We start from the raw sequence: 23655 nt of genomic DNA on the forward strand, positions 1-23655 counted from the left end.
GGCCCCGGTAAGAGTTTCAGGGGCTGTTGCCGACCCACACGCTGCAGTGCAGGCGAGAAAGCCGCAGTGATGCGCCCAATAGGTACAAAACATTCGTGATGCCAAGGAAGCAGGATGGATATTATCTGGCGGTCGGACAGCAGGACGGACAAGGCATTGCAGCATCACGGAATGGCCAAAGTCCGTCAAGACATTGGCCGAGAGACTCCATTGAGAACCTGAGACTTTATTTATGAAGGAGCCCTGATCGCAAAGTACAGCAGTCCTTAAGATAGCCAAGACTTCCAATCGTCTGGCGCAAGCAATCGCGGGCCGTGTGATAAATGGACTCTCTGCATCGAGTTACGAAGAAACGGTCCCTATTTAGCATCTTCATCTGCCGTAGGCCTCCCCGAACCGCAAAGGTAGCATCTCTTTTTGATCCTTCGATGTCGGCTCGTTCTGGTGGAACGAAAAAGAATCGTGCCAAACCATAGACTGAGTTTCGCTTCCCACAGTGTCGTTTTGATTCCCCAAAAATGCCCAAAGGTTCCAGTATCTTAGAGCAACGTCTTGTCGCTGCCGGCATCCACGGCAGCTCTCATGCAAAGTCCCACCCAGCTTGCGCAGCCACTACTCCTCCTCCGTCGCTGGAAGCTGGAGTCCAAACGACCCCGTCAAAGATCCATCCAAGTAGACGCGCAGCTTGAAGTCGTCAATGCCGCCGATGACGCTTGTGACGCCGCCGCCAAGGGGGCAGGCGATGGGCAGGCAGTAGGACGGAGCAATCTTGGGCCGCCTTCTCGCGCCGGTGGCTCTTTTTGCCTCGGAAACGAATAGAGCGTGCGCAGACTGCCGGTGCAGGATGATCCATTTCCCAACCTCCATGTGGCCTGCGCGGTCGAGCAGCTCCGCGACGGTGCCCACGGCGAAGGGGCCGGCGTACGTTTCGAAGATTCGAATCATGGCGCGGATGTCGTTTGTACTCCAGCGCCGGTCCTGCGAGAATAATGAGTCAGAGTAGTCTTTTTGAAGATGGGAAAGTGCGAGCGGGCGGGCCTGCCTGGCCACTGCAGTGTCAGAGGGTTTCAAGCTGGAATCTTGGCTGGCGTTCACGGAGATATTTGGATCCTCCTGGGTAGATAGACCAGATGTGCAGTTGGAGAAGATGGGTCGGGAGCTTACCGCTGGAGCCGCAGAGGGAGGGCAAGTGGAGTGTTCAGAGGACGACATCTCGAAAGTTGTCACTTCAGTGCTTGACGTTGGAGTGGTGTTGTTTTGGCTAAGAATTTGGCAAAGTCAAGCGACAAGCTGTTGACGAAGCCCGAAATGGTGCGCTGGGGTGAGGTAGCACAAATAGAAACCTGGTGAAAGGTCCGCCAAGTGATGGCGGTTGGCTCCTGCAGTTGCAGCTGCCTCGAGAAACGAGACGTGGCGGCGTTGGGTCGGCGACTGGAATGGAGGAAGGATCACGGTTCAAAATTGAAATACTTGATGGGAGAGGGGGATGCAGAAGATTATAGACGAGGCAAACGCCCTATGACATGGATGGGTCTGCAATTTTGATGCGGTGGAGGTGGAGGTGGTGATGGTGGCGGTGTTATTGTCACGTCTGTCGATGCGGCGAGTACGTACCTGGGTCGGTGCTACGCGATCCACACCGACCCGATGCCCGGTGAGGATAACTTATCGCGGAGAAGATATCGCGGTGTGTTTATTAGGTGTGTTTTTGTTTTTGTTTTTCGTAGCAGCCAATCTTACCCTGCTACATTCCTCTCTTCGCGACCGGCAAGTTGACTAGGTATACTCGAACCAGCGACCAGCCAGTTCTTTCTCTCTAGTCAGAACAATCTTCCAGTTTGGTTGCAGCTTCTTCGTGTTTGCTTTATCCCATTTTTTTTCTCTCTTCTCGATCGCACCCTTGTGTCACTTCGCCAGCCAGCTTCCATACCTACCTTGTCCAGCGGCAATTCGAGAACATGGCCGACGATGCCAAACCTCACGACCGGGTAAGTCGCTATCTTACCACTTTTTGCGATCTCAACTTATCTGAAGACTAACACGTTGCTAGTCGCTCATCAAAAAGTACCCTTTCACACAAAAGGCAACCCACGACAACTTTGCAGCTTTCGTTGACCAAACGCCCGCCACCTCGAAAGAGGTGGCGGCATTTCATGTTCACGGCCACGCCACTGCAACAGGGGTCGTTAAAGCATACGCAGACTCTGGGGTTGAAGTCAAGACCGCCCATCTTCACTACCAGGCCAAGCTGGCGCTCCTTGAAGACCGTTGGCATGGGAAATGGTACCCCGATGGATACATCAACAACACCCGGGAACCGCCGCGTGACATCGTCGGCCCAATGACTACCCTGACCGAGCTGTGGCTCGCAAATGAGCCAGGGCGCCCTCTGTGGGATCTTTAGGAGACTTCCGCCGAGCGCCCCGGCTACATTACGCAAGCCATGTTGGAGAGCAGTGCTGGCTTCACAGCCAAGAGCGCCCGGAGAGCCTTGGAGCTCTTCAGAGACTACCACCAGATCAAAGGTCCGAAGAAGAAGCAAACCAAAAGCTTCAAGGAACCCACGCCCGAAGCCTCCTCCATTGAGATCGTCAGGCGCGACAAGAGTGCTTCCCAGATATCCGAGCCGACTCTCGACACCAAAGCAGACCCAGACGACCCCCTCTTTGACGAGTACCAGGCCCAGGCTGCCGACCTCAATATGGCGATTGAATCAATTCAGACTATGAATGCAGATCTGTCAGGTTTATCCCCTGCCGGCGCCTCCATGCCCCTGCTCGACTCCATGATGGCGGAAGATCTGGGCCCATCCACAGACATTTTTGACCCGTCCGCCATAATGCAGGACCCATATGACTCTGAGGAGTCATGCATCTCGGCAGACGGCATCATAAGGCACATTCTTGGTCGCCCCGGTATTGATGTAGAGCCCGTGACCGCCGCTGAACGCGGAATAGCGGAGGCCGCCAGGGCTAGGGAGGTGAAGAAGGAGGAGGCCAAGGCCAAACGTCGCCAAAACCTCGCTGAAAAGAAAGAAGCCGCACTCGAAATGACAGAGGAGGAAAAGACCGACGCATATGCGGATGCGTTGGCGAAGGAGGCAGAGAAAATTGGCAGGAAGCTGGGTCTACCAGCGTCGAAAAGACGCAAGGTGGTACGTGATGCACGGGATGCGGTCTACCGCAATCTTTGATCGAGTTTCCCGTCGCTTGTTTCTGTCTGTCTTGTCTGGTTTGTGGGATTTGTTTCTGTGTTTGTTTTGTTTTGCTCTTCTTCCTTTTCTTCAAAAAAGAATTCTTCGACGCTGCAAGCGTCCGGCCCCCATCTTGAACCATTTTCCATGCATTGAGTGATGTAGTGACGTTGTCTGAATGCTCACTGATTTGGAAAAAATGCCCATTGATGGTATTGAGATTGGTCGAGTTGGTTGTAAGTATCCAATGCTCGCACAAACTGAGGACTCGCATCGGCATTTGGTCGCTGTAAGAAAACGTTCGGGTCGGAGGAGGGACATTATGATTTGAGAAAGGGCCCACAGAGCACACTGGAGTGACTTATTCTCTTTGATTGGTTGCAGCGACAGAACCGCTCCATCGCCGCCACTAAGGTACCTCTCAGCTATGACCCTGCTAACAACCCTGCCGTCGATGCAGTAATACAGCCACAACCAGCCAAGCTAGCCATCAGTCAACCGCACGCTGGTCCATTCTGGATCTCTGGACCCGCCGACTACTTTATTTCAACTTCACACATCGAGTTTCCCCGGCCAATTTGCCTGCTTCGCCTACCGATTCCCTACAGCCACGTCAACTTCAGTCGTCCGACGCACACGAAAGCGCAAAGGACAAGAGAATATCGCATCGCCTGCGAGACAAATCCAATCGGTATTCTCATGGCATTTCGGCCTGCTTGGACAGCCCCAGGCCATTTCGCATGCCATTCTTCACTCAGTCTGTGAAGCGAAGCCCGCCAACAACAATGACGAGCGCCTCCCCGCCTGGTGTCATGCGATGCACCACGACCGGTCCTCCCACTTGGAGCAGTTGCCCATCCCATGGTGCCTCAGCCCACCTGCCCCTGCTCCGGTCCTCTCTTTCGCTTTCCTTCCATGATCACCCACGGGCCATGCGGATCACATGACACCTCCGCCGACACCTACCTCCGCTTCATCTTCCTTCCTGCAACTGTCCTTTCGACCTTCCCAGCCCATCGCCTCTCCTTCCCTCCGTCCGCCTCTCCCTTCCCTCGCAGGACTTCCTCTGGTACATCCAGGGACATGTCTCTCGTTGGCCGGTTCAGACTCCGTCCCACATATCCTGATGGCACTTGGTGTCGTCAGAATCGAACTTATGGGTCTCTGGAAGAACGGCGAGCATCTACTGGCCAGGGAGAGTACTCAGGATACATGCCCTCGACATGGGAAAACGCGAGGCAGTGGCCAGTTGTTTTCCCTGGACACCTGCCTCCTTCACCTGGGACGGTCGGGCACGACGCGATAGCCGGCAGGGTCTGGACCAGCCGATCCTGTCTTCTTCACGAGGCGTCCCCGGTTGGCAAGTTGGTGTCATTCGCAGTCACGAGCAGGATTCGCGGGATACATCATCACAAGATGCATCGTCAGCGAGGGAATCTTGTGTCTCTTCCTCGACCATCCTTCATGTCGATCGCACTCTCTCAATGTCGCGGATGTCGGTCAGCCCGTGTCGAATGATTGCAGGCAGAATCCAATGTCTCATCGACGCCCACCAGCATCTCGTCCCGGTCATCACGTCGTGTTATCCGGATTCGCTATTGTGGGATTCACGCCTTGCGCCGATCACTTGGACCGACGGCCACTCGTATCCCGGGTGCCTGAGGTGCTTGAGGGGCCTGAGATGCCTGGGGTGCCTGGGGTGCCTGGGGTGCCTGGGATGCCTGAGATGCCTGAGGTCGTCAGGCACACATCAGGACCTTGCAGCCTGGGTGCCTTGGATGATGCCGAGTCTTTCCCTAGGTACGGACAGAGGTAAGAGGTGCTTTCCAGACAGGAAAGGGCAGTCATGTCATCCTCGTCTCGTGCCCGTCAGTGTTGGGCCCCACTGACCCCAGCCTTTCGTCCATCCGCATCGCACCAGACGGCACACCCACCAATTCCCTCTCTGACCTTTGCGAATTGGTCATGTCGAAGCCAAACCTTTGCCACTGGCTGCCTTCACTCTTTGCTGACGATTCAATCTCACATGGACGGCCGTCTGCTGCGCGAAGTGGCTCGACTTGATCCGAACCAAGGTGCTCTCGGCTGCTGGCCCCGAGGGAGCCAGCAGAACGCGACCGATCCGGTCCTTTTCGACCGCGATGGAGACGGCGTCCCAATGGCATACCTGTACCAGCCAGTTCCATCGATTTCGTTTCATCTTCTATCCGCCAATTTGTGACGGGGGAGGCAAGGCAAAGACCTGCACAACTGCACCACTGCATGCCTACCAAAGCCTGCCAGTTGTGGTAGAACCCCGCGATCGCAGTGGGTGTGGTGCGTCCGTGACCTTTCTCCCTCCTCTTCTACACCAACTCCCACGAGACAGCACCATCTCCAAGTTTGGCAACACAGTAAAATTTCACCAGAACGAAACGCGCAGCGCTAACTCTTGTCCTCGTGTGATCCCTCGCAGCTCTTTTTTCTCTTTGAAGGCTCGAAAACAGAAATCGATGGCCCCCGTCCGCATCGTATCTGCGGAATCCCATACCCTCCGCGAAGTCCTCTACACGTCTTGTCGCATTCCACCTCCGGCACATCTTCCGTTCCTTCGTTTCCCCTTCATGTGGTACTGGTATTGACTCACCCCCACATCTGAATTTCCGAACTGCTTCCCTCCTGTGAAGGGACATTTGGGAAAGGATCCACTAAAGCAGGGACAATTCGTTGTCCTGCGGCCAATCAGAGACCCGTACCATCCTGGGCAGATGGTATGCCCCGCCACGCGCCAATCACACGTAGCCCGTAACAGTGCTAGCCAGTCCAGCGACCATCTTCCCCCTTTGCTAAAGCATTCGCACTTTCGCTGCCACCTGGCCCCTTTCTGCTCGACCGCGCCTCGCGAAATAGTCCTTGCGCTCTACAATCTGAAACCATCCGCTGCGTGCTTGTGATGACTTCTGCTGCGCGCGAATGCGTTAAGCAAATATCACGATGTCCATCGCCTGTGTGGCCACGCTCTGTTATCGACACACACCTTGCCACGGATAGCGATCACACCCAAAACTCCAACAACTCCCGTGCCATTTGTGGGATCCCAGGAGCGGGCGTTGAAACCTGCGCCGGCGTAGTGTTTCAAGGCCCGATGAAGGTTACTATGGATGCTTCGGCGTGCATTCAAATTTGCGAACATCATTTGCACTCATTTGTCAGGGCGAAAAGCATGCACACGCTTCCCCCATCTCCCTTGTTCTCGTGCATGGCGGATGAGGGGCGTTGGATTTGGACCCATGCGTATGACAAGGGTTTCATGGCCTGATACGGTTGACCCGAATGGAACTCCGCCTTTCTCATTGATATCTACCGCTTGAAGGTTGTGTGACGTCGTTTAACTGTGATGCGAACCTTTGAGACAGACATCAGTAGCAAGGCAGCCTGAGGCAAGTCTTGCGACCAATCAGAGAGCCGTAACATCCTGAGAAGATGGTACTAACCCTCACGTGCTAATCACAGTCAAGCTATGACTTTCACCGGTTATGTCCACCTTTCGCTAAGCTCTTTAAGCATATTAAAACGGTTGCTTTTACCCTGCAACACTTCATTCCAGTCAATCATCTGAGCTTTTCGAGAGAAAGCATAGGTCATATCTCAAGACATGAAGTTTTCACGATCGTCCCCCACTCCCCCCAAATAAGCTACCTGTCAATAAATGCGGAAATTACGCAAGAGTTCTGCTAACCTACAAGCTACGACACTGTATTAATCCTAATCAGCTTGTGCCTCCGGCCCTGAAGTTAACAATTTCACGAAGTTATAGATAGACGAATGAAGGTTAAGGCGAGGGTGGTGGAGATCTGACCCCAAGGTTAACTTCATTGACCTATTTAAGAATGGACGCCTCATAGGATTGTCAAGAGTAATAAGGATAAATAATCTGAGAGAATTTCAATAAGGGTATTGTTCGTTTGCTACCCGCGATCTTCTGTACTGCATTCAGACTGATACGAAATCGTAAGGCCTGCTTCCTTAGGTTTAAAAAGGTGTGAACTCCGAACTCCAGAGCTTAAACCAAGTTCAGAAATTAGCGCTCCTTCAAACGGGGGATGAAGCTTGAAATCATCAAGGTGCCAGTTTCATAGGACTGGCATGTCAGTTAAGAAGCTCAACATAACTTGCAACAATCACACACACATTAAAGCCAGAAGAGCAATGAGAAAGAAGGACGAGTTTCAGCAGGACAAGTGTTCCTCTTCAGGGTAATCATATACCCCGGAATCATCAATTGAAAAAGCAAGTAAAAGGCCAGAGGGGTAGAACTGCCCCCAATGTGAAGCAAAGAGTCTCCCTTGAACCAGTGAAGTCTTCCAAGCGAATGTAAAAAGGAACAGTGTAACAACGAAGGAAGAAATAAAAAGGAATGACTCAATGCCGGCGAGGATTTGTCCGCTATTCCGGATTTCCTGCCAAAAAGATGGCCTTGTAGTAGGCTCTCAGCGCGCTGGTCTCCAAAGGCGGCGCGGTGTAGTTGGGGATGGAGGCTGCGGTCAGGAGATCAGCTTGACGCATGACAAAAAGGCCGCAGTCATAGGTATTGGGCTGCTGCGGGCACTGCATTGTTTCATGTTAGTTAAACCGTGTCTTGTGACCAGGAACATCTATGCTACTCACCCTGAAGTTGACGATTGGTTGCAGAAGAGGTTTTGACGGTGCGATGCGATTAGCAAAGCGGATAAATTCTCTTGTGGCCGTGGTTCGGTTGCCCTCACTGGCCATGGAATCATAGAACCTGACGGTTCCGTCGCTGCTCCAGGCGAACAATACCCAATGCTGATTGTCTATGTTCACGGGCACGAGTATAGTGTCCTTGTCGCCATGCGCTTGCTTGAACTTCCGCTGGAGTCGTTGAACTTCTCCGACTTCACTTTCGGCGACAGCCTTGCTTACAATCGGGTCGATTGTTGAGAATCTCTCATCTCTCAGGACCAACTTGCTCAACACGAGCGTCACAGCCGTATCGTTCATCCAAAGTGCTTTGCCGAAAAGTGGGAGCGTCTCCTGGATAACATTGCGTCGGTTGGCTAGAATCAATGTATTCCCGAAAGCAGGCCTTGGGCCATAGTTAGTCTCTAGGTTGGCGGAGACAATCTCGTCGATAGCTTGGAAAGCGCTGGCGTACGCCCTGTCGACTGCCTCTGGAGCTACCCGCAAGACATTCTCAACGACAACGGAGCTTTCTCTGTCGCTTGGGCGGGGATTGGGCTTGATTCCGTGAGTTCTATCAGAGTTGGTGCTTGCAGGAATATTCTTGGTGCTGCGATGGGCCTTGGTCTTGTCGGACTCCTTGGTCTTCGATGAGGGGTCAAAGGGCATGTACCACTTTGGCGTCTCCTTCAACGGCGGATGGGTAGGCAGGATCTAAAACGAGTTAATTAGTGTATTATTCTTCCAATAAAAGTTGCGTGTTTTGACTGGAACTCTATGGGAAGTAACCACGTACGATGGGAGGGGAGGTTCGCGGGCCCAAGGGAACACCCTCACTTTCGGCCGATAGCCTCTTCAGAATTCCATTGGTCAGGAGCTGCCCTCTGACAATCTTCTTTTCGTTTTTGGTACCCATTTTCGCGCGAACCTTCGAGGTATGAAGCCTTGGTAGTTAGAAAGAACTATGCGAAAAAAAGAAAAAAAAAGGGATTCGAACAGGTGGGCAGATTGAGCAGTGTTGTGACGGTGGGAAGTTGCGAGCGTTGTGTAATTAGACATGCGAAGGTCGGGTATCTCGCTTTGACCGGTAGTTCAGTCTTGAACGGCCCAAACTTGAGTCGGAAGTGCGGTTTAGGCCGAGGCAATCACGCGGTTGTTGCTGGTCGGGCTGCTGCGGTCGGCACTCATTACCCCTCAATAGTCAATACCGCCTAAAGGCCAACTCCAGTAGTCGCTTAAATTAATCATTTTCTACTGGGTTACTTAAATCTAGGGCAAAGTAGACCTGCTTCGCGATAATTCTAGGCACAAGATATCATGCAGTCAAATAATAAGGCTGGATATCAGCGCGAAAGAGTCCGCTCTTCTCAGCGATCGAACAGTCGTTTTTCAGGGATGGAGGGGATGATACTACCCACACGCCAGATGATAGATATCTATAGCAAATCTAGCCAGTTATTCTCACTTATGACTCCTTAAAGCGGTCAACTGCATCAACCCTGCATTATCTTCAAACAAAACCAGCTTCTAGTACATGTGATGAGAGCGACGCAGCTCTAGTTGTTGATCCCCTCCGTCACAGGCGCACCTTCCCTTTTGACAAAAGCCGACCGGCCTGCCTACCGATACGGGGTTTCCGGATCTACCTCGTAAACTTCAAGCAGGTTGCCCTCCATGTCATATACACTAACTTCCATGTCACTGATCCCGCCAAATATCGAGAACTGGCCCTTTGTCTTGTGGGCGATGGGGGCATCGTGTCCTGGGTGGTTGCGCTGACCACGGGCGACTTGGATAGCCAGGGCCGACTGTCGAAAGTTGATTATGTGCGCTGCCACATCGGAAAAGTCACGGCGGCCGAGCATGCGAACGACGGTGCCAAGGGCAAAAGGACCGTACTGCGTCCTGAAGAAATTGTGGATAGCTTTGAGATCGTCCGTTGTCCAAGGAGGGTCCTACTTCTGATTAGATTGATAGGTAAGTGATGATGTTGAGATGGGCCTACTCACTGCTGATCGCATCCATGGGGGAGTGATGATCTCTGCTGGAGGAGACGAGAGGGGGCTCGAGGTGGGGTCAGTTGTCTGCTAGAAGAATGGTCAGCTGGAAACGCCTTGGTTAGTGAATGGGTAAACATACGCGCTGCGGAGTTCTGGGGTTCTGCATCTCGGTGGGCTGGTCAATTTCCATTTCGGTGCTCCCTAGACTGGCAGAAAGCGAATTCCTCATGGCCAGTATTTCAGGGAGGGCAGGAAGCTCATGGGAGGAGGCTCTTGCTCCAGCCGCCGCGGGACTGTCGGACTCAGAATTTCGTAGGATCGATGGGGTGGATGGAATCTGAGGGTCACTAGACGACATCTTTGATGTGATAGCGAGGTTGAGATACGAATGCGTTAGAAGAGAAACAGCAGCTAACGATAAATCCCCGTCGTTGTGTAGTTGGTGTTGAAGTTGTAAACAGGAGGTTTGGCCGTGGATCTCTTCAGAGCCTCGTCGACATCAGGTATGGCCTTCGCGCGGCGATCGCGCGCACCTCGAAGACTTGCCCTACGGCACCTTCCTCCAGTCACCATTGTCAAAAGCTAAAATATCTGATTGGCTGTCTTCTTTCGCGCTCTATTGAATAGCACGACGCGCCGGAGTCGAGACTCGGTTGCCGTAAACCTCGCTCTCTCCTACTCTCAGAGAGTGATGTCTCGGATTTAACTACGTAATTGGTCTCCATTATTCGGCTGCAACCGCCCATAAGGCCTCTGCACAAACGGTCCATTAGCTAATGTCTGCATACCTATTCTCACACATGCTAAGTCCTGTCATTCTATCTACCACGCAATCTATTGAGGCATGGATCCCAAGCCTTTTGAGAGAGATGTTTTCGAAGCAACACATCTAAAATCCCACCGCTCCAGTTTATCCAAATCCACGTCTCATCTGTTCATCCCAGAAAAGTATTCTCAGTAGACTATGTAGATGGAAAAGATACTGGTCAGTGTGGCCCATTGACCATAGCTTGGGAAATTCATTCATGAATGCGCGCATCTCATGCTACCGGTGAACGAAATAAAATGAAATATGAAGTCAATACTGGGAAAACAGCCTTTACTGAAAGTAAGTCTCGATATCTTCGCAGAAACTGGGGCGGATAGTGAGGATGGCAGAATGGAGATTGTCGATAGGCCATTCGAGCCTGTGAAGCGTCAGACGGAAAGCACTGCTGTGTCTGATATTTGGCCCAAGTTTGAAGTCATTTCGGAAGGAAATTAAGACTCCTCGCAGCTATTATGTGGATTTTGACCTCTCTGAGGTGAGTCAGGCTTCAGGTTCTCACAGAGACCGAGAAATATGAAGGCGGAGCACGGCGTGTGATTTTGACATCGCCGCTGCTCTTGCCTGCGACGCGAGTGCGGACGATGGCCACAACGCACATTCTGACGTTTTTCTCAAAGCCTACGTCATTCATACGCTCAAGAATCTTCGTATTTGATATCACTAACTCTCGATACAGAAAGGCTGTTAAGCTCATCTAAGACAGGCAGAAGCATGTTCAAGAGACTTGACGCCCCCAAGAGGCTTTCAAGGATTTTCCATTGGGGCATTTTATGCAGGGGTAATAGAAAACTCGATGATTCTCAAGGCGATCACGTTTGAGACGTCTGCAAAGTAGGATAGAAGTGCGTCAGATTATACGCTTGAACCTACTCACGACAGAGAAACCCTTTGAAGCGTGCACGCTGTACACGCATGAATTGGCTGTATAATATATTGACGTCTATTTTCTGTCCTTTTCTATGGGAACAGCAATCTTGATCTTCACGCTGGCTTATTGGACTATTTGCCGATGAAAGCGCCATCCTGAGGCATGCTTCTCTACGCAAAGCGGCGCCTTCAATGTGAGCCTCGATAGCGACATTTCTAATCAATTCTGAGCTCTGCACCATATCTTGTTACTCAAATCAGGTTGTGCCAGTGAAAGGCATTTCATCTTGTGCTGTCTATTCTAGGGGATTTCTTGGGTTGCCAGGCCATGTTACGGTATCACATTCAATGCTTTTTGAATATTTGGTTTCCTGGGATCGACCTTGATTGATGGCAGACGCACTTGTCTCGGGTACTGTTCTAGTATTCTAGCCGCGATGTGACGCACTACTCCCCAGAAGTGTTCATGATCCGTGTGGCTGTGGTTGGGTCAACTCCAGCGCGTCTAACTTATCGACAACATAATGTTTTTAAGCTGACGATGTTTGTCTGAGCCTACTCGATGCTTCATTCTTCTAGTACAATATTAACAGTAGCCTTTGCACTTTTACAAATGCCGCTTCACTTCATCTTGAGTATTCTCTACTACCTCTCAAAATGTACCCCGCATTTCCGCGGGCGCGTTCACGGTCGCTGCTTTTTACAACATGCCTACACATGTCATTCATCCCCATATCACTCGCAAATAACATGGGAGAAAGAAGGGAAATCGCACGGCCGTCTATTCGTACAGTTGAGCTGGCACTCAAACACCTCCGCACTATCCAGCGCAGCTGTCAGATTCCGTCGCTTGGCCCACAAATTCCAGTCTCAACTTCTGTTGACTCTTGCTTCGGCCGCGAGAACTGCTGCCCAGGATACTCCACCAGAGCCTTCCGCACTGTCCGCCGATTACATACTCAGAGCAGCCTCGCAGCATCGTCAACTAGAAGAGCTGCCCGGCGGATGATTTCACAATTTCTAGCTCGGAAAAAAGAACGGATCTCACAAGCTCCCTGTAACAGATGTTCAAGGTAGCAAATTAGATAGAAATGGTCACCTTGTACAGAGGGGTTTTGAGTTCATGAGTGCCAGACAAGTGTACAATCCCATTTTCTTTTTGTACACGAGCAACCCGCCATATCCTCTCGGACTGTCTGTGCCTACGAATCGATACAGTAAGAACTGATAGCTCACCTCCTTCATTCTCAGATGATCCCGCGTAGTCCTCACCGTCTTCTCGTCTACACTTGCCCTGGAATGAATCATATCTGTCTTTGTCGCATAAGTGCGCTATATGGGGTGTGATAGATGCAATAGTCATAACATCGACAGCGAGACCAACAAGACTCATACTGCAGACAGCTTGGCCGAATGGATTCAAGAGCAGCGAGCAGGTAGGGCTTACAGTCCGAGTACCATATCATTTGCCGCGTCAAGCTGCCTACTGGCCAATCTGGTTGGATCATTGAAAACACAAGTACGGCAAACACATGCCAGCTAGGCACAAATATATCTACAATATCAAAGTATCTGACATACGGTAATACTCGCCGCAGTTTAGGACTTTCTCACTTGCTTTAGTATTCTCACAGACGCAATGATGGATCGTGGAAGGTGATGATTACATATTGCTGCTTTCTATCTGTACATATCAGCTGAGCTCAGGCAATGTGCTGTTTGGCATGAACCTAGAGAATCTGATAGCTCGCGGAGAACACCGAAGTGGTCTTTCCGATTGGAGGTTTCAGCTATCTTAGGAACTTGGATCTCCATGTCGCAAATCCTGCAGGGATTATTGGTGTTCAAAGCCGTAGCTCAGTTCCAATAGCTATGGCAGGACAGAACGCATCTACGGTAGGACTTTACTTATTGTAAGGGTTTCAAAGGGGCTGTGGAAGTGTGAAACGAGCTGAGCGCGAGCGCTACGCCAGCCCTCTTTTGTGGCTAGTCCTCGGAAACGATCGCTTGATTGCAGTGAAAGGAATAGGACGAGTTTTGAATGGTGTCTTTTTCGACTCTTGAGTGCTTTTCAAAGTGTTTGAACTGTGCCAAATGCCTAGGGTTCCCTGACATATTAGTGGGCGTTGTAAGTTTACGTTGCAGACCGTATCCCACTTCAGCCTCTGTCTGAGAAGCTACGTATAGGAATAATCCTTTTGCGGGGTTGGATGGTTTGCGTTAACCTCAAACCCAAGTTAGTAGCTGTAAATACTGTTGTTGATCCTGGAGCAACAAAGCTGCCGCAAGCGTCTGGGCCGGGTTGTTTTTCTGCGTCCAGTTTCTATGCCCACGAGAGGTAACTAGGCGAAAGTCACGAATATCACCATGAAGCGGCATATTCTGGGTCAAATGAAGCCACAATTAGCTTTCAGAGAATGAGAGGCGGGTTGGATCATGTTAAGGAGACTGCACCAGCAGCATGACAGCTCGTTCATATCGCTCGTTCTTTGCCGCTAGGATGCACATGGTGCGATAAAAGAACCTCTGTTTACATGGCCGCCAATGCAATTGCAGGACTACTGCTGGCTGTATATGACTTTGGCTCTACGCGGGAGTTTTTCACTGCGAACAGGTTGTGAATCCACAGTAAAGTTTTTATGAATTGAGAGTTTTGCATTGCCAGAAGTGGCAGCTGGTAGAGCTGGTAGAGGTTTACGTTATGTCGCTGCCGCCCCCCCAGCCGGAAACTCTGGGTAGAAAACGTACATCCGTGTGAGCATGTAATATTGCATGAGGCAAGGCAGCTTCGCGTCGGCTGTTGGGAAAATTGCCTGTTCTTCGTGATCTTTGGTCTTTCTCTCTCCGCTTTAATTAAACTTTTCCTTCTCAAGTGGTCTCTGCAAGTCTCTTGCGGGCGTTAACCAAACTTGAGCCGTCTTTCCATTGTTTCGCCCGCTTGTGGGTGGAGCACGACAGTATGTGACTGCTTTGGGTTTGTTCAAAGACTCCCATAACAGCGGAAACTACTCTAAAACTAGGGGTGCATCTTACAGGCTCGTCTTCTCCATGATTATCGAACGTGTTCGTACTCGTAATCAGGCGAGACCTCAAGGACAAGCCGTGCTAGACACTCGAAACATCTTTGCAGCTCTGTGTCTGACCTGGACAGCGTAAAGGCTGTGGCATGAAGTCATAGGCTGTGGCATGAAGTCATCCTGTCCGTCTCCCGCCATGCCTCAATTTCGACAACATTTACAACCTTCAAAAATACCCAAAGAGAGTGAATGCATTTAAAAATGAGTATGATAACTCTCTGAGGGTTGAAATTAGTCCTGACACAAGCTTGCAGTTCCTGGACCTCCTTAGACCCCTTTTGGTCTAGTGATATGAGTGATGGGGCGGCGACCTGGCCCGATCTTCAACTGCTAAGTCGCCCGAGATGCTCCCTCTGCCTCGTGCTTGTACACTCATCAGCATCGCAAGAGACATTTTCGCCCAAGCGAGTATTGACTCGTCCCCCATAGACTTCTCATTACAGTTTGCTAATTTGCGCTTGGGCTTCATGGATTGATCGAACATTCCACCGTTCTGAGTTTCAAGACAGTGTCGCGGCGCTGTGGCAGCCTGTTGGCCGACTTCGCCAACGTTATTGCACCATTCCAATGACTGAGTGTCCGGCGCTTGTATCTACAGTTAACGGGAAGTTCTACCTGCACTCTTCAGTCTTTATGGCCCGGGAGTCATCTTTCCGCAGTTTTATCTGTATATAATATGTTGATCTTCAGGACCGTTGACAATCAAGTGGGGTCGCCTGCCACAATTGTAACGGAAAGGATTTTGCCCTGGATCGCTTGATCTCCACATACAGTCCGTTGCGTTGACAGCGTCCGCCCCTGACTTTGTGGCCCAAAAAAGGCAAAAAAAGGGGCTTTTTGCTGAAAAACCACCAAATCGCTACAAACTTCACACCTTCATAGCTCTATACGTACGTAATACGTACGAATAAAAAAGATATCGTTATAATCACTTAATCGAGGGCTATTAATTGATATATTTTTTATTCGTACGTATTATGTACGTATAGAGCTATAAAGGTGTGAAGTTTAGGGCGATTTTAAGGGGGTTTTTAAGCGGACAGTTCAACGCAACGTACTAGGGGTTTCGTTTTTTCTTTTTAATATTGCGTTTAGTGTCCGCTAGCCTAAAAACCTCCTAAATCGCCCTAAACTTCACACCTTTATAGCTCTATGCGTACGTAATACGTACGAATAAAAAATATATTAATTAATAGCCCTCGATTAGGTGATTATAACGATATCTTTTTTATTTATACGCATTATGTACGCATAGAGCTATTAAGGTGTGAAGTTTGGGGCGATTTGGTGGTTTTTAGGCTAGCGGAAAATTTTCCTTCCGGGTCAAAGTCGGGGGCGGACGCCGTCAACGCAACGGACTGTATGAATCATAAGATTATCCCCAAGCCTCGGTTCAGATGTCTCCTTCACCACGACAATTTCAGCAAGGTTCCCTGGCTCGTTCGATCCCGGTTTCGCCATTGACATTTCAGGCGGTTGTCAGGATCAAGGGAAACCTTTTCCCCTTCAGCCATGCGTTGCATACATGACCTGCTACTCATGAATGAGCAGTTGTTGTAATGCCGAGACTTAGTACCATACGAACTTGTATTGGCCGTCTTCCGTGGTTCGTGGCCACCCATTGCCATGGGGGAGGGAAGAAGGGGAGAGTGTCTTGAAGGAAAGCATTGCTGCTGGGGGAGATCGTCCAGACTATTGCTTACAGTACTAGGTCTGGTCCCATAGCACAGTGTCCTTTGTGGAAGATTGACATGTGTTCGAGATGGAATATATGAGACGGCAGAAACCATAAACAGCAGAGAACATGACGCTGCAACTGCAAAGTGAAAACCATCGGATGATGTTCGGTCTGATTCAAAATGTATTTACATATGAATGTGACCATAAGTGGCTGCAAAATACCTCATTGCGTATTTATCTAGACTTGTGTTCTCTGTTTGTTTTTGCTCTCTTCTCTCAGTCCCTCCCTTACGTCGGCCTGTCATCGCCTTCCGCAGGATTCTAGTGAAAGCACGACTGCCTTCAGCCCGCGACAGATGAGAAACTCAAATAGAGGAGATATAATACAAGTATTGAAAATATCGTGGGCTTCAAGACGTACCATGCGGAATTATTGACAAGTTGATGTTGAGGAGGTGAATATTTTCGAGAAGTTGTCAATTCGGAATAGACGCCTTCTATCTGGGCGGGCCGGGCTGACGCTTGTGTCTCTCTACAATTCAATCTCTCTGTACTGGGTAATCTGTATGCTTTCTTACGCTGTTTCCGGAACCGCAATCATATGGAGCACTTATTTCTTCTCTCGCTGGACCTTCGTATGTGCCACTTTGTACGACACGGAGCCTGCTTTGGGAAATGGTTCCACTTGCAACAGTGCGGTTCTGGGGTGCACGTCAATGACGACGAACATCAACACAAAGGTGATAGACACTGTATTGTCTTCCTGGCATGCTTCATGCTATCTGCGTCAGTCCTTTCTTGCCAATATTCCAACGCGTGGATATGCGAATTGCAACCTCAAGCTCAGCGGGAAGTTTGAAGACAAGTATTAACCTGCTCTTTGCTAGTTGAATGGCCCAGCCTCAGTATCATTATGTAATAGTATACATAAGGATACCTGAACTTATATAAATACTTTCCTCGCTTCATAAAGCTGGCGATCCCTTCTTGGTGACTGTGATTCGTTCTGCTAGAAATTCAGATTATCACAGTGTTGCACACAAATGGATAGGCTGTGCATCAATGCTTTCGTAAATGTTGCGTGAATGCGTGGTGCGATCGTGGGATTTTGAGGAGATAATTATTGGATCTCGCGCCACTTTCCACCACGAAACAGGAAAAGTCAAACAGAGCTACTAATGCTAGATGTATGACGGCTCCGTTGAGAGTGGCTGAATTGCGTCGTTATCTAATCGCAACCCGATGAACTACGCAGCAGCATCATTATTTCATCTCGTTTATTTCATCTTGCTCTTTGGTCAAATGAATCGTTTTAGCAGTGAAGAGTGCATTAACCAGGCTTCTGGACCGCTTTGTGAGCTTGCCAATGGTCAGTCTTGGCACTGCTGGCTTCAAAAGGGGCCCTTCGATGCGGTCTCAAACTTTACAGTCACAACTTCCTCTTCGATGTTATGGCGGACAATTGGAAATACAGCACGTGTGCTTTGGATTTCAAGTAGGACTCTACCCATGAAAGCCGTCTCCGGCGGACCCTCGAGGTCGCACTTTGCCGATTATGTTCGCGGGTCATGGGCTACATACAATGCTCGCTGACCCGCTACCTGAGCCATGCATAAGAATTTAGCATGTCTTCAGACCACAAGTTAAAGTATGTACGTGGTGACAACCCCTTCTTCTTGACTAGTTTTGACGTTATGGGTGGTGACGATAAGGAATATAATGAATTTTACACAGTCGCTATGCATCAAGTGGAAGATTTTGACTTCCTTGCATGGTTTGCGCTTCCGATGGTTCAAGGGAGTCAGGTTGTGCATGGGTCTTTAGCTCTGTTGTGCGCTCAGACGCATAGTAAAATCTAGGTATGAATGAAAGATTAACACCCAGTGATTCACATGATTACTCGGATTCGGAATATAATGACCGTTTCTCGTGTAATGAAACAACAATGGACATGTGAGCTGCGTCACGACTAATTGACCATTCTGGTGGGCCTTGCGTCAAGAATCTTTGACAGACTTCCAATCTCTATGAAACTATCGATGCTTGCTGTTTACCTGCTACTCTCTACGGAGCGTGGTATAAGAATACGAGTAACATGAGCAGTCGCGTCAGCTTCTAGTTGGGCTCCGAAACCCGCAAAGCTATACCTACTGTCTTCGGCAGTGCGGTTCAAATAATGTGGCGAACAGATGGCAGGAATAAACTACAAAAACAAGGGGAGACCTTGAAGATCTTGTCTTATTTCTGGAAGGTCAAACAGACCAATCGTGACGCGCTACAAATGAAGTTCTCGATAGGTCCGCAAGGTCATTTGCGGCAAGACATGAAGTTGTACTTTATGATCCTACAATGTGAAGTGAGATAACTGAGGTTCTTATCACTATCTCATTTCCGAGCGTTTAATCTTGTTTTCGACCTCAATTCGCGCGTTCCCTTGCCGCAATGCTTCTGCCAGCCGGAAGTTTAAGGGTTCACCCTCCTTGGATGATTTTCTTGGACGATGTCTTGTAGTTCACATAACCGCAGGGACTCTACTGATTATCCTACCTCCAAAGGTCACTGCATCCTCATTCTGCAGCCTGCTTCCAGTATACTGCATTTACAGCGCACTGTTTGTACTCTTCGACAGCATGTCACGACTGGATGACGCACTCCTATTGCGGATCTGGGAGAAGACAAATACGAAGCACCGCATCCCACCGCGAAATAGCGGATCATACTTTCAAAAATCAGCAGTTAACGTGTCCACTCTGAGCAGCTCTTCGCAGCAAATGCACTTCAACCTGCAGGCGAAAAGTGGGCTTTATGCGCACTGCATCTACTAAAAGAATTGTTTGGAACTCCTGACTGAAGGTACAACTCTCTCAGTTACCGATAAAATCTGTACTCTGTGTTGGCAGGCCCTACTTGCTCAGACTCCGACGTTATTTCAGTTCAACCTGCCGACTGCCTGGTCCGGGCAAGCTGATGTGGCGAAGGTTCACTACTTAATTGTTTGGTCCTAACTGAACTCTTCTGGCTACGCTTTTTGCCTTGTTTGATGTTTCTTAGACGCGAATTATACTTTGCTCCCTTCTGTATGCTATGGAAAGTTGATATGCGGTGGCACAGGCACAATTACTGTTTATGCTCTCAACAGCTAGCAGTCCGATTTCCACAGCCAGAGACGCATAATGGCCAACATCGGGTTTGAATATGTTGATTATCTTGCACGGTTAGGCGTTCTCTGTCTCCTCCTATCCTATTGATTGAAGCTTGCTGCATGTCCAAGACATCCTACAGACTGTTAGTCGTACGATGCAGAAAGCGGTACTTGAGGGTGCAGCATGTGGACACCCACTGGCTTTGAAATCGTGAACTGAAAAGCCGCGCCTGCATAAGCGCATACGGTTTGGTAAGCACTTCGGGGGGTGGAGATGAAAAACGCCGAAAGTTCATTTGCATCCTTATCACTTCTTCCTCGCGTTCGTGGAGACTTGTATTTTGTCTAGATCTAGCGGCTTGTCTCCTCGGCTGCTAGTACGAACCTCGCTTTCGCTGTCTTGATGACTTGCCTGGATTATCCGGTACATTACTAACCACTTCGGCTTTTCCGATCATCTGATAAAGCGTCAGAACATACAGCTCAATTGAAGTTGTGGCCCACCATTGAGCCCGAACCTACCTCAAATGAAAATGCCGTCCCATTGGACTTAGGTATTTCTAGTCTTCATCTTCTGGATTGACTTTTTACAATTGCTGACCTGATTCATCATTTGCATTTGCCTGACATGGAGATGATTCTTTGGTTCAACCGTTGAGAAGGCCTCCCTTTTGAATGAACTTTAACTCAATTGATGTCAAAGCAGTGTTCAGTCATAGTCCTTTGGGACGACGATGTCTCTGCGCAGTTATAATTGCTTGCTGAGGCGTCTGAGGGCTGGGTCTGCTTTGCAAAGCACTGAATCTTTGTACGGACCATTTGCTAACATAGAGGTCTTTTCCACGGGGTCTTGAGAACAGTCTGATTGATGTAACAGTTAGTATGCAGATATGCATACAAGCTTCTCATCTCTTGGGGCATTGCGAACTCTCTGCCTGGCTCGCAACGGAGTTGACTGTGCTCCCAGCTGAAGACCAATAGACAGCCTAAGGTTTAGAATGGGCTACATCACCCGCTTTCGGTCCCAAACGATTCAGTCAGGCCTTCTTTTCATTCTTCACAAGTCCCAAGTTCCTTGTTCGCGCCGACGGTCTCACATTCCATGCCACCAGCGAAGGACGAGCCCATTGGTCTCTTGTCAGTCTCGCATTTCACAATGAGGAACCGTGGAGGCGAAAAGGCTTCATCGCAGTCGTGAAAAGCCGTCTGCTTTGGTGCTGGGGATACAAAGCTTTTTCCAACCTGTTTCTCATGCAGCGGGGGAGAGGTTATAACGCTTAAGACAAGGCTTTTCATTGCTATGTTGACCCTAGTGAGCGAAGGTTGTAACTATTGGTGTTAGACCCTCTGTCCCGGATGCCTTTTTGGGCTTCGTTGTTTCTCACACTGTCGAAGTTCACGTAAAGTCGAGCTTAACGTCTAGATGTCCACAGTCAGGGTTGTTCTCGGAGAAAGATGCCTTATAACTATTGGGGGCTCCCATGAGGCAGCGGACTTGTGAATGAAAGGGTAGCACGCCTAGCAATAGATCCTTATTTTAACGGTAAAAGAGGCAATCTTGGTCTGAGGTTTGGCAGCCCTTGAAGGCATTGAAAGTCCTAGTTGAGACGGTGAACAGCTAACGACGACTTTCGTCACGGGTTCTATTCTAGAAATGACCTGAATTCATGGAATCCCATGAGAAATAGCCGCAATTCATCTTGATGAAGTCTGATGAGAATATTATGGTCTTACAGCACCTATAGAGATCCTTTTATGCATACGAATCTTGCGGTGGCTGAGTGAATCCGGGACCAGCAGGCGCAAATGCAGCAGACAGCACACGAAACCAGGAGAAACCATCCATGAGCAATGGTATACCCTGGATGAATGCCGATCTTTCGGGCTTAGATTTACTCCCATAACAAGTAGGCCTCTTCAAAATTCACAAAGTTATCGTTGAGCTCATTCCAAGATCCATGCTTCCATCTGCAGTTCTCGTTGACGGGCCCCGATCATCTTATCTATGGACGCATCCCATTGCTTGATATTCAGGGATCAATAAGAGAGACATGAGACTCTTCGTTTGATTCGGTGAGACCCACGTGCAATGTCACCGAAGGTCACAATGACCAAAGGTTCCGCACAGTCTGGTTCGACGGAAAGCTACCACAACAGCTTGGCAATGACACCGACTAAGAGGAGCCGAGTACTTTCACGCCTGTAATTAGTCTTGACTACTGCTGGGATATTCATTATGGCCAATTTGGAATAACCTGCACAACACAGCAGCCTTCATCTCATCGGCCGGAGGAACGGGATTGAAAACAACATGTGTGACGTGGAAGCAGGAGCCTGTCAGAGAAAATGTAGGAGACAGCCAAGTCAACATTACAGTTGCAGAGGCGAAGGACGTAAAACTCAGACACTGCTCGCATTCAAGGGATGGCCCGCCGCCTGATCAGCAAGATTTGTCGAAAGCTGCTTCAACTTGGGCGATATGGGAGGCGGACACTTGGAGCGAAGGAAGTTATGGGTCGGGCAACCAGAGATTTTACAGAATCATTACGAGATGAGCAAGTGCAGACTGGCGGTCAGACGACTCGTGAAGAAAATCAGCAAATTCTGCGGATTCAAACTTGCGTCCTCCTTTGCAATCAATCAAGCGGGCGTTCATCGAGCCCCTCTGATGACATCTTCAACCGGCCGAGCGAAGTGCGAGTGGCGGATGGCTGGTTTTACCTTCCTTGACACGAGGGTACAGCCTACCTACCAGCGGAAGCCTGGTTGTTTCCTTCCCTCCGTCCCTCCATCCGCACGTAAGTTCGAGACCGCACCTGCTCGAAGAAGTAGCACACCGGCATCCATACCTGTTATCTCCAACGGAAGCGACACCCTGGGCAACTGTCCGATTGCATACCTACGACTGACGCACGTCAAACCCCGCATAACGGTGCATCGACATTACGACAAGTAAACAGGACCACAATCAGACCAGTTTCCGACGCTGGCAGGACCCCCATAACATCAAAGACTTTCAGGCTGTTGCCTACATCGATCAGCCTTGCTCCAACTCTCCCGTCCCGTCATCCTCCCACCTGATCGTCTTCTCCAACACCATTGATTTCGCTCTTTACCCTACCGACTCCATTCTCTGGCCCCCGCCTTGACGGTGCCAACAGCCGCAATCATGACACTCAAGGAGTCACAAGATGATAGTAGCAGCCATCGTTCCGTCTTGTACCCGTCTCTGAAGCAGGTGAGTTGCCAGCTAACCCCGACTACGATTACAAGATAGCTGACGCGTAACTCATTAACAGTATCTCGACGATAAACACTCCGAAAGCCACTCCGACGGTCGGAAAGCCTTGGATGACCGTGAATTTCCCGACAACCGCCATGGTTTGGTCCACGATCCTTTCGACACGTCTTCCATCGACAACGCCCCCCCAATTCCCACAGACAACCCCGCAAACGATTCCAGTCATACACTTGATTTCGAGACTGACCATGACGAAGCGCCGTTTGATATATCGTCAAACTTCGAGTTCTCTTCAACAATGGAAGGTTGGACTGGGTTCGAAGCCCCTGACAAGGGAACCAAACACGCAGCAGGGCAACATCAGTCTGATCAAGAGCTTCTGGCGCGCATAACGGCTATGGCTCGCAACCTGGCCGTGGCCCATGTCCCTCGGTCGGCTGGGGCAGGCCTGTCTACTGAGATTTATAACCTCATTCAGGCGGCGGTGAAGGTGGTCTCAGCTGTCCAGGAGGCTGAAAACAATGGCTTCAGTTATGGTCAGACGGACCTTCGAGACGACGTTTGAGATACTGAAAGGTTTTTAGGGTTGGGGCGGTGTGTGAATGATACGATACGAGAATAGCAAACGGATGATCATGTCCGGTGAATCCAGGTCGAGAGCACCTGCGAGTTTTGGGACTTGTCTTTGCTCATCAGTAGAGATTAGAGGTGGATACTCTAGAGTTATGGGCTGGAATTCACCTCGTTTACAAATAGTTGTGTGCGTGGAACTTCAAGCTTAGATTGACCAACCCGCCACACGTATCCCGATAGTCGACGTCAAATTGGCCCACCAGCCGAAGAGAGCAAATTAGCCAGCTTAGAAGCGATGGAACTGTCTGCTCTCTATACACACGGTTCAGATTTGAGATGTTTTCTGTGGCTACTCAATGTACGACTTGCTAGA

At 49.7% G+C, this 23655-nt stretch overlaps 3 protein-coding genes across 3 annotated transcripts; 1 reads left to right on the forward strand and 2 right to left on the reverse strand.

The window, feature by feature from the left end:
- Positions 1-612: 612 nt before the first annotated feature.
- Positions 613-1212, reverse strand: GCG54_00015275 (uncharacterized protein; the record flags this gene model as incomplete). The annotated part of the gene is made up of 2 exons (XM_045415085.1): positions 613-978; positions 1165-1212. The coding sequence occupies 2 exons, from the start codon at positions 1210-1212 to the stop codon at positions 613-615; spliced, it is 414 nt and encodes a 137-aa protein (XP_045257454.1).
- A 1231-nt stretch (positions 1213-2443) lies between these two features.
- GCG54_00015276 (uncharacterized protein) lies at positions 2444-3193 on the forward strand (the record flags this gene model as incomplete). The annotated part of the gene is made up of 1 exon (XM_045415086.1): positions 2444-3193. One exon carries the CDS (start codon positions 2444-2446, stop codon positions 3191-3193), a length of 750 nt encoding a protein of 249 aa, XP_045257455.1.
- Positions 3194-9492: 6299 nt separating this feature from the next.
- GCG54_00015277 (uncharacterized protein) lies at positions 9493-10231 on the reverse strand (the record flags this gene model as incomplete). Its single annotated transcript, XM_045415087.1, has 2 exons — positions 9493-9828; positions 10013-10231. 2 exons carry the CDS (start codon positions 10229-10231, stop codon positions 9493-9495), a joined length of 555 nt encoding a protein of 184 aa, XP_045257456.1.
- Positions 10232-23655: the final 13424 nt, after the last annotated feature.

Source organism: Colletotrichum gloeosporioides, assembly GCF_011800055.1.
Source record: "Colletotrichum gloeosporioides strain Lc1 chromosome Unknown consensus_99, whole genome shotgun sequence".
NCBI classification, from domain to species: domain Eukaryota; kingdom Fungi; phylum Ascomycota; class Sordariomycetes; order Glomerellales; family Glomerellaceae; genus Colletotrichum; species Colletotrichum gloeosporioides.